This window comes from Schistocerca cancellata, chromosome 6 (assembly GCF_023864275.1).
Source record: "Schistocerca cancellata isolate TAMUIC-IGC-003103 chromosome 6, iqSchCanc2.1, whole genome shotgun sequence".
Classification (NCBI taxonomy): Eukaryota; Metazoa; Arthropoda; class Insecta; order Orthoptera; family Acrididae; genus Schistocerca; species Schistocerca cancellata.
In genome coordinates, this window is record NC_064631.1 from 229,778,689 (window position 1) to 229,790,097 (window position 11,409).

The window sequence follows — 11,409 nt, forward strand, 5'->3', positions numbered from 1 at the left end:
TTACAGTTATGCTAAAATACAACTTGTGACTGGACAGTTAGCCAAACCAAAAAATATAAGAGGACCAGAACCACATGGTCTAAGGATAGAACAGAACACATTCGGATTGAGTAACACGGAAACAAAACACGTCCAAAAGAAAACTGTGTGAAATAACAGACTGTCATATATTTAACAAATGTGACGTGCAAGTGTTCAAATGAAACTAAAATTTCACAGCTGGATTTAATTCCAATTTTTTATAAAGTCAACAGACTTGTAGATCAAAATCCAGATAGGTCAAAATAAAGAGACGGCTTGGATGTAGGTGTTGAGTTTCTAGAGGGAAGAGCAGAGACTGTTTTTCATACATGTAGCTCATGAAGAGACAGCATACCTGAAGAAACTTGTAGAACCCCTATTTTGCCACAATGAGACCACTGTCAAGACAAGAGGTTGTATTATACAGTGTATGTTAAATGAGCAGCCCGTTTGGCCTATGTATGCAGAAGGATACTCACTACACTGGATGCTATATATGCCCAATTGTGCACAGAAATTGTCTTCTTTGGTTTTGTGGTGCTTCAATAGGTCCCCAACCTTATTGGATGTTTAGAAGGTGGGTACAATCCCCTCTTTTCTAAGCCATTTGTCGGTCCTGTCAGATATAACATGTTCATGTGGGATCCTGAATGAAACCCGATATGGAATAACAGTTACATAAGAGGAGAGGACAGCTTCAACTTTACAGACGCTTGGAAAAAGGAATGGGAGAACTTAAGTCCGTAATTATCACCATATAACTGAGCCCTCAGAAGCAGTAAAAGGGTTCGACTTTACTCTGAAAGACTGGGTTAAGCTCAACCGTATCTGAAGTGGCCACACTAGATGCAAGGTCACGCTCTATAAATGGGGATTCGTAGATAACCCAAGCTGTGACTGTGAAGCACCTGAGGAAACTCTGGACCACATCACAAAAATGTGTCCTACTATGAAATTCAGTGAATCAGAAGTGGACTTCATAGAAGCCACACCCCGACCTACAAAGTGGATCCAAGAGCTGGACATCAATGTGTAACCAACAGTTTCTAGCCTCAAATGATAAATGTCATATTTCTGTATATCACATATCATGTTGACCACTTGCATGTATAAGAAATATTTTATTCACTAGTTCATTATTTTTTATATATGTATATATATACTCCTTTGCATTGTTCAAAATGGCTCTGAGCACTATGGGACTTAACTTCTGAGGTCATCAGTCCCCTAGAACTTACAACTACTTAAACCTAACTAACCTAAGGACATCACACACATCGATGCCTGAAGCAGGATTCGAACCTGCGACCATAGCGGTCGTGCAGTTCCAGATTGTAGCACCTAGAACCGCTCTGCCACTCTGGCCGGCCTTTGCATTGTAATGACAATCTTTGTATATACACTGCTGGCATGAAATATGATAAATAAATAAAATGAGATTCTGCGAAAGATTTTCTTGGAGTTATCATTACTAGTAGATGACAGGGTAGTCCAGTACCAGTTGTTATAAGTGGCTTTTGTTTGCATTTGATGGTGAAGAACATCAACAATATTTGGCTGGTAACCGTTAGCATGTGCTACAGTTCAAGGAGCACAAGGACCTTAGCAATTCCAAATCCACTCCCACTAACCATGTGAAGGATTATAACCATTCCATTTCAAATATAAACACAAATTGCAACATACTACATATTCAACATAAGGGCCCAGTTTTAACATTTTAGAAGAAACAGAAATTATCTGCAGCATTTGCCGCGATTCACTGGGCGTTTCGAATGAGCAATCTGTGCTTAAGCACACAGTCCTGCCCAATAACTTTTCTTTTTTGAAACATCATCCAGCCCATTTCCTTCTCTGTTTAGTACCGAGGTGCTTTTAAATAGGAGTGGCATATGTGTATGTTCTTTTAACTGATAATTGTGCCTTTTGTTCCACGTTACCATATACATCCTCACTAAATTAAAAACTTGCATACCACTTGAGGAAAGGGGAAATTTTCATTGCGTTTTACAGTTTATCATAAATTTTATGCACTTGTCCAAAGTAATGTCTGGTGTCACTTTCCCATTAACTCAGGTTTTACGGCACCAAACTGACTGGTGGTTTCTGAAATATTAGATGGAACTCTTATGTGTATTGCTGTGGGTAAAAACAATTATCATCTCCAAACGCTGGCTATTTTCAGTATAACACCTGATGATGGGCTTATAACAGCCCAAAACTGATCGTGTTCTAGAGAAAAGAACTTTACAACTGTAGCAGTATTTACAACTTCTGGTGTAATGCTCAGTTGCAGATGTTCCTCTGACAGGATTGATTGTAGCTACAAAAGTGTATTGGAAATGCTCAGTGAACTTAAATGAAACACTTTCAAAGAAGGGTGACACACTCAAAAAACTGTGTTCAATAAATTCAGAGAAATAGTACTTCAGAAAAACTGTATTCTAAACAATTATGCTGCTCGTAGAGATCATGAGAATAAGATAAGGGAGAATAAAAAATCATGTACAGGCTACATGTAGAGACATTTTATTGTTTGCTATGAAAAGGGGATTGGGGGGGCGGGGGAGGAGTAGTCACTCACGCTGATAGGGGTTATTCATTGTTACAAAGCAAGTTGCAGGAGCCATCAACTTAAAACTGTGTAACACAACCTCTTGTCTCAACGATGGTCTCAATTTGCAAAGTAGGGGTTCCACAAGTTTCTTCATGTTTGGTGTGTCCGGCTGAAGCCAACTCAGTGGTGCCTAGGTCTTGTAGAGCTATTACACTGTGGGGATGCTGACTGCTATGATTCAGCTGCTGTTCCAAATATGTACTCCCAAGCATTTATGATGGGATTAATATTGAATAATTTAGTGGGCTAGTCAAGGGGTGACAGGATGCCTAAGTGTTCATGAAACAAGGAATATTTGCATTCAGCCCTTTTGACACTGCTGCTGCTATCTTGGAAGACCATGTGTCCGCAGCAGACATATTGAGAGGGGGTGGGGGGTGAGGAGGAAGAGCAAGACTTCTATTATTCAGAAGACTGAATAAACATTCTGGTTAATCTTCAAACTAACTTGAATGAATGGGCTCACTACATAGGAAAAAAGAAAAGCCTAAAAACCTTCAGACTGAAATACAACCTCCAAACACTGTAGATTAAATGCCTCATTAGGTTGTTTCTGAACTTTATGCCTGCCACTATTTGTACACTGGCAAAATCAAGACTCAGTGGACAACAAAGTATGCCTCCTGACAGCTACTGTCCAGTTTTTTGTGCTGTTTGGCCCACTAAAGATTTGCAGCCGTATGTGGACTGTAAGCAATTGCCTTTTTGTGAGATACATGACTCATAATGTACACTGCATGCAGGTTCCTTCCCTATGCTGATTCAGAAACTGGTTGAGATGGATCTGCCTTCAAGACAGCAGCAATTACCTCAATTTTGAAACTGACTGTCACCAACAAGGCACGACATTCGTCTGTGGTCTCAGTTACGAGCTTTTAACAACCACTGTTCACTGGCTAAGAGTGGTACATAATTCTTTTAGATATGGAGGACAGTTCTGGCTGATATACAAACATATCAGCCAACTTCATTCACAGTTTTGTTTGTGATCACATCCAAACTTGATAGCTTCATTCTACTCTTCTATCACATCTCCACGTTGGCCCACCTTATTGTGGCACTGTGCGGCTGGGAAGTACATATTAAATAACTGCAATGACTTATGTAAGCAGTGTAACCATTTACAATGCTCCAGAGCTATCTGTGTGTGTGTGTGTTGTGTGTGTGTGTGTGTGTGTGTGTGTGGGTGGGGCGGGGGGGGGGGGGGGGGGGGGGGGGGGAGTTAACAGGATGAGTAAAATTTTTGTCTGGTTATCTTAAATGTAAAGGCAAAGTGACGCACATGCCCCAAATTGTACTGCATGCTCTTGTATCCACTTCTGTGTCTGTTTAATATCAATCATTATTGTTCTTATGCACAAGAAGTACCATAACTTCAGTTTTTTGCAAACAATTCACTGTAAATAACTATCAAATTTTTTTAAAAGCAGCTTTAGACACATGACATTGCAGTTGTCTCTGATAACCAATTCCCATCATTAAGAGAAACACCCAAGGATGGGCAGTGAGTCAAGATGTATGTTAACTGCTTGAATATCATAAGCAGATTAAAGTAAGAAAATTATCTCAGATAAAACAGAAGATGTACGAGAGAGACTTTCTATACAAAGTGTCCCATTTATCTTGACCCACCCTAAATAACTTGTTTGTCCAGAAGCAAATTACAAAATGTTTCAAACAAATGTTCTTTAGCCATCAGGGGGACATCAATCAGCATGATTGCCTTTGTTGTAGCTTTGCTTTTTTTTTATTTTTTTTTACAAAGATATGAACAGCAGTATGACTTTTTTAAATGGCACACTGTATTTTTTATTCGGTAATTATTTCCTCTCCTAAAGATCTATTCAAAAATGTATCACAGTGTACCATTCACTGAAACACAACATGATTAATTACATAACACAACATTGACTTTGAGCCCGGGATCACAAACTCGTCCACTTGTTAGAGTTGTCAGAAAACAAAATGAAAAGCAAGTAAAAACATAACGCAAAATTGCATTTGACTACTGTACTATTGCCCAGGAGTAGAACAGTCAAAGGTGCTCAAAGTGGTGAGACCCTAGACACCGATACACTAGTGCACTCATTGAATGAAAGAATTATTTACTGCTTCCAGTGTCGCTGCTGAAGGGAATTGCAAGCAAGCACGATATGTTACTGCATATCATCTGGAGTTGTTGGAATATTGCGATAGACAACATCTTTAATGCGTTCCCAAAGAAAAAAGTCCAGAGGATTTAAATCAGGCAAAGTAACTGTTCCTCCCCGACCAATCCATCTGGCAGGATACCTTCGGTATAGAACACAATGTGCGCGCAAGGCATTATGTGCTGGACATCCATCGAATTGATACCACATGAGCATTCTGGTTCTTAGTGGCACTTCATCCAGAAGAGGAGGAAGAATTCGTCTCAGGAAGTTGGCATACACTGTGCCATTTAGACTACCATTTATGAAATGAGAGTCAATAGTTTTAGTACCAAGCAACCCACACCAGACTTTAACTCCCCATTGACACTGACTACCAGTCTACACCATTGTGGGTTGTCGCTGGACCAATAATGCATGTTCCTTGTATTTACCTGTCCTTTGTTTGAGAAGAAACATTCATTGGTAAATAGAACATTGGAGAAGTAGTTTGGGTTGGTGAGGATTTGCTGCTGTGCCCACTGACAGAACTGTACACGATTCTGGAAATTCTTGCTGAAGGTGTACATGGTAAGACTGGAACTGGTGATGTGTACGAATACGATGTACACTGGTTTTAGGAATGCCAATCTCATGTTCAAGTTGTTGTGTGCTCACATGTGGATTCATAGCAACGGAAGCGAGAACAGTAACTTCGGCAGCTTCATCTGTGCGAGTGTTATGGCGACTGCGCTGTCGTAGGTTGAAACTTCAACTTCCCGTTTCCTGAAGCATCGGAACAAGACGAGAAAACATCCGTCGGGAAGGTGGGTTCTTGTCAGGATATCATTCTCTGTACAGTTCCGCTGCCTGCGTAGCATTTCGTCTACCTTCAACAACAACAATAAAAGAAACGTTATGTCGATGCAGTTTGTAGGAAGGACAGCCTTTACTGTATGCCTACCCTACACAACAGTATTTAAAAGGACTAAACTACTGTACTAAATGTACCCGTCCATAAGAAAACAGTATTGCAGTTCTGCTAACTTACATTCCCCATAGATAAGTAGCATTTCTACCTTCTCTTCGCTAGTGTACATTCTACTCACACAACTCTTCAACTGACGATGGTTGACAGAATGACGGGTGTGAATTCTACTTATGTTTACATTTGTCCTCTGTCAACGTCAGCACGTGGAAGTGTTCCATTACCCTGAGTACCTGCACTAAGTGCTGGGAGTGTCAACATCAATGTTGTGTTATGTAATTAATAATGTTGTGTTTCAGTGAATGGTACACTGTGATACGGAGAGAAAATTAATTACCGAATAAAAAATACAGTATGTCATTTAAAAAAGTCATACCGCTGTTCATATCTCTGTAAAAAACAAAGCTACAACGAAGGCAATCATGCTGATTGATGTCCCCCTGACGGCTAAAGTACATTTGCTTGAAACACTTTGTAATTTGCATCTGGTCAAACAGTTATTTAGGGTGGTAAATATAAATGGTACACCCGGTATACTGTACTTTAAGGACTTTTACAACACATTTTCTTCGAAAAATTGCATCCAAAATTCAGATGCATTACTTGTAATTAACAAAAAATCTGTAGTGTTTGATTTAAAATTTCCACAAATCTTAAAAATGACAATATAGTTGATGCCGCAGGAAACCTAAACCTATCTTACAACACTGAATTCAACTGGCAGCAGCAGTGCATTGATGCAATGAACATGAGTTGCAGGGGTTCATAAGTTTGCTAACACAGCCCCCCCCCCCCCCAAAAAAAAAAATCACAAACCCATAACACTGTCTAGCCTATGATACATCATTACAGTCTATGGTGTTGATCGATTTGTCTTATCGGTAACAGTACAATGTTTTTGTTAGTAGCTAGTTTCATAATGGAAAAAATAAAAGGTATTCATACGATGTGGACTACAAATTGAAAGTAATAACATGTGCAGAAGAGCATGGAAACAGAGTAGTTGAGAAGCATTTTGGCCTTCATCCACAGAAAAGCCATTCACAATTGGTGGGCTATTAAAGAGGAACTGAAACAAATGAGGAAGACTAAATGTGCAAATAGAGGAAAGAATGCAAAAATGGCCAAAAATAGAAGATGATGTATTGAAATGGATTCAAGGACGCCATCAAAATACCACTGGAAATAATAGAAAAATGATTCAAATACACACTCATAAGCTAGTGCTACAATGGAACTTAAGAGGCTTTAAGGGTGGAATTGGACGCTGCTACAAGTTTATGAAGTATCATGGACTTAGTACCCAAACCAAAACAAAAATATCCCAGAAAATGCAACATGAGTATGAAGAGAAAATATTATCTTTCCATCACTTTATTATTCAGCATAAAAAGAAAACCACAGTGGAACTAAACCAAATACTGAAAATGGACAAAATTCCTCAGACATTTGGTGTGCTCTGGAACAGAACTGTTGCCATGAAAGGTGCTAAAACTGTAACTATAACAACAACTGGACATGAAAAAATACACTACACTGTTGTTCTTTCATGGTGTGCTGACACTACTAAACTCAATACAATGATCATTTTTAGGTGCAAAATAGTGCCAAAACCTTTTGAAATACAACCACGTGTTGTTCACGTACATGACAAGGGCTGGGCGAGGCTGGTATGAAATTATAGATTAACAAAGTGTGGGAGAGAAGATGCCTTATTGACGAAGGGTTCTCTTCATGTGCTAGATCAGTTTAGTAGCCATTTGAAAAATTCTGTGAAAGAGAAATTGTAATAGGGAAATATAAAGCTTGCTGTTGTTTCAGGAGGACTTACTTTACGATTGCAACCTCTTGATGTCTTCACAGTTAAACCATTTATGGTGTATGTGAGAGAGGAATGGAACAAATGGATGATGGATGAAACCCAACATGAATTCACACCGAAGGAAGCTTTAAAACTACTTACAATCAGACAAGTGTGTCAGTGGGTAAAACTATTACTGTTAAATCTTTCAAGAACTGCAGCATAAGTAACGCTCTTGATGGCAGTGAAGACCATTTTATTTATGAAGAGGACAATGATGACAACAAAGAGGAAGAAGAAGAAAGTTCAGGGATTTTAAAGGTCAGTTCAGCTTTATACACTATGAATGTTTTTAGCCCCACTTTGAAATCTAATGATAGAAAAGGTAAAATAAAAAAAAGCTTAAAAATTAAAGTAGCATCTTATAGTCCACAATATACAGTATTGGCAAGTCACATTACCCATTCACACTATTTTGGAGGTGCCTGAACATTAAAATTTATTTCTATTTCAGCTGAGCCACTTTACTTTGTTCAACATGGGCTACTGTGAATCACTGAGGTTAAGGCCAACTGTTTGGTGTGAATAAGTTGTAGGCCTGTTTAGCTGCCACAGCAGTGTCTCTAATAAGCATGTCTGTGACTGTCATTTCAGCATTTCCCTCGGCAATTTACAGAATCCATGAAATACTTAAATCTGGACAGCCACACAAGGAACTGAACAAGTTTTTCACAATGTCTTTCATTTTTTCTACCTCGATTCTGAATTAGGTTTTATTCTCTGCTCGATTATATAATGTAGGTAAGTCACCTCCTAGTAATAGAATGCCATTAATGAAATAATATTTTAGTTTTTCCTGCAAATATAATTTCACGGTGCACACAATGTAAAACATTGGCAAATTCACAGAATATCCCAACGTATTTTTTGTTGTTAAGCTCAATCTGTAATAACTGTAAGTTTCTTTTTGATTTTTACATACGGAATACACTGTTGCAATACTAAGCCTGTCAGGAAGTAAATCTTGAGTCTATGGTGAAAGTAACTTGATGATGGTCCTATCACATCCAAATGCTAATACACAATAATACTGTTGTACAACAATAACTACCCTTAGCAATACTGTGCTTGGGGTGAAAGTTATGCAGCGGAACTCCCCCCTCTGACCCCCCCCCCAATGCATTTTTGTAGCTTATGTACATTACATAATATGGATAAAAATATTCCTCAGAGTCTTGTTCATTATCCAATATACATACTGTGAATTTACCATGCTGCAACAATACACATTAGGCTAAGCTACAACTCAATCTGTTACCAAAATCCTAATTTGGCATTCACAATGTTGGCTTTGCCTACCCACATCCAGATTAACACCTTTCCACCTAACCTAGAACTTGAGCTGTGTTCAGTCGGACATCACCACAACGAAGGTTTCAGTGTGATTCAATATCACACTCTAGCCAATTTCTGAAATTTAAATTAATTTAATGTTGTCACAGTTGTACTCAATGTTCATCTGAGTAAATACTCTACACCTGTATTTAGTGGTTCATTAGTAGGTGGAAATGTTTAATGGCACTGGGAGGAAAACATTACTGAATTCCTGGCCAATGATTCCAGTGTGTCATATGTGGCACTGTTATTCCCTGCGAACTCATTATTTCCTTTGCTTTATACCTAAATTTTTTTTTCAATACGATTCAGTTTTATTTACAACAGATTCCACTGAACACAACTTGTTTTGCTGCATCTCAGTGTGCTATTTAGCAGTCTGGAAGACCTGCATAAGTTTGGGAGGGAAACATCTTTGCCAATGATTTCAAAACTGTTGTTCAACTGCTCTGGTTTGAAGTATTTATCATTATTTAACACACATTTTTTAGTATCAGTATACCAACATATATATAATTATAAGAGCATTAAACTATCATTCAGCTTTTGTACAGAATCTTATTAATTTAGTTTGTCTTAGAAGCACTTCAACAATGCAATGATCACTGTACCATCAACTATCTCTGGAGAGACCCTTTTCTGTGTTACGGCAAATGTGTCAGCAGTGTAGTACTGATTACATTCTCAGTCATTAAATTTTCTACTTTCTAGCTTAGTTATTTCTCAAAGCTAATGTTAAAATTAGGTGCCTCAAAAAATTTGTATGAGTCTCTCTTGTAAATATATATAAAGAAAATGCCAGGTATTCAGGTTTTGGGGCGGCTATAACTTCTCTTTGCTATCAGCTAGGCAAAACCAATGAATTAACTTTTTTAAGTTAACTGATCAACATTTTCTTTTTTTAACACACGATCATGCATCATAAATATACTTCTAAGTTATTCATTACAGTTAAGAGTGTAAATCATTTCGTTCCAGTTAAGCCACATTTTGAAAGAAAAATGAACAATAATGATAAAGTGCTAATTGATATGGTTAGATTATGTAAGGCCACTCTTTAGGATAAAACCACCATTGCACTGAATTAATACTCTATATATGCATCATATGATGATCTAAACAAATCATCTAAAAAAATATTTCATAGTAACTTCTTAAGAGCGTTCATTTCTATACAACAGCCGGCAAAAACATCACACAAAAATAAAATGAAGTTCATAAATACATTACTTACGGTCCTGTTGGAAAAAATTATGACATTCTGCACTAGTTAGTATCATATCTAGCACCTTAACAGCCATCAACCTTCAAAGTGTGTTTTGGGAGATAATTCGCTTCACAAATTATTATGTAATGTACACATACTTACAAGACATTATATAAGGACAATGATATGCCACTATACAGCTATATACACAGACCAAACAGTATGGTGGTTTATCAAAGAATTGTTACCAGCCTCAAAATCAAATTAATCTACTTGTGCACTAAATTTGGCACAGTTATTTCATTTTTAACGCAAACCCAAATTTTGATGTATTGACCAGGCACTGCTTGATGGTCTAGACAATTTTCATTAAAAAGTCGAAATAAAATGCATCACGACTGTGACTAAAATGCAGGAAAACAAAAAAAATAGTTTATGCGTTCAACTGACACTCTACACGAGTTTTTCGCTGGTGCAACAACCAGAAACACACTATAAATTGTACTTACCATTATATAATGCGGAATTAACAACACCGCCAACTACAGCTACTCCCAGACCAATCTGACCGAGCCTGTTAAAAAACTGGGCTGCCATGGTACATTCAAAACTGAAAACAAACAAAATATATTATATATAAATAATGTTTGCCTATGAACCTACGTATTTAAGGTGACTACATACTATAACAAATGTTATGACAACAACTGGACAACAAACTTCCTGATGCAATATCCACTCAACATAGGCCGGTGAGTAGCATAAACTTTTTAACGGTGTAAACTATTGGGTAAGGAGGTTGTCCTATGACAATATAACAGGGCTTTATTCCACCGAAATCCACACAAGTGCAATACAACCACAAAAAATGAATATTAAAATTAACTCAAGAACCTTAAAGTTTATACATACTTTTTTGGCTATCTACAGTACAAACCTGCTGGTGGTCAGGGCGAAACCAAAGATTACAATGTGAAGATACTACGGAAAACTCGGATCAACATCTATTACTTTGACAGTGCAACGATGATTGGCGCCAATGGTTTGTGAAATCTTCAGGATTAAAGACGTTAGAAGAGAAACCAGCGACAAATTAAAAAGCGTTTTGGCTTTATGGTATCGTTAAAAACTCTTAAGACATTCATACTAAACACTGGAGTAAAGTCCTGCAAAGTGAGGACTGCTTACATATCTTATGCCTGTAGGCTAAAGGCGAATTCACACTTACCGTAACGTCGCTTCAAAAAATTT

At 37.8% G+C, this 11,409-nt stretch overlaps 1 protein-coding gene across 2 annotated transcripts in view; it reads right to left on the bottom strand.

Annotated features, from left to right (window-relative positions):
* The window catches only part of LOC126191111 (protein l(2)37Cc), a 29,564-nt gene extending 18,419 nt beyond the window's left edge, over positions 1-11,145 (bottom strand). The window contains exons 1-2 of one of the 2 annotated variants that reach the window (XM_049931853.1): positions 11,096-11,145; positions 10,668-10,768 (exon numbers count right to left, since the gene is read on the bottom strand). In XM_049931853.1, coding sequence (XP_049787810.1) covers positions 10,668-10,755 — 88 coding nt within the window. In that variant the 5' untranslated portion in view covers positions 10,756-10,768; positions 11,096-11,145. Of the gene's footprint in view, positions 1-10,667; positions 10,769-11,070 lie in introns of both variants that reach the window. The other variant, XM_049931852.1, reaches the window with a different exon arrangement.
* Positions 11,146-11,409: the final 264 nt, after the last annotated feature.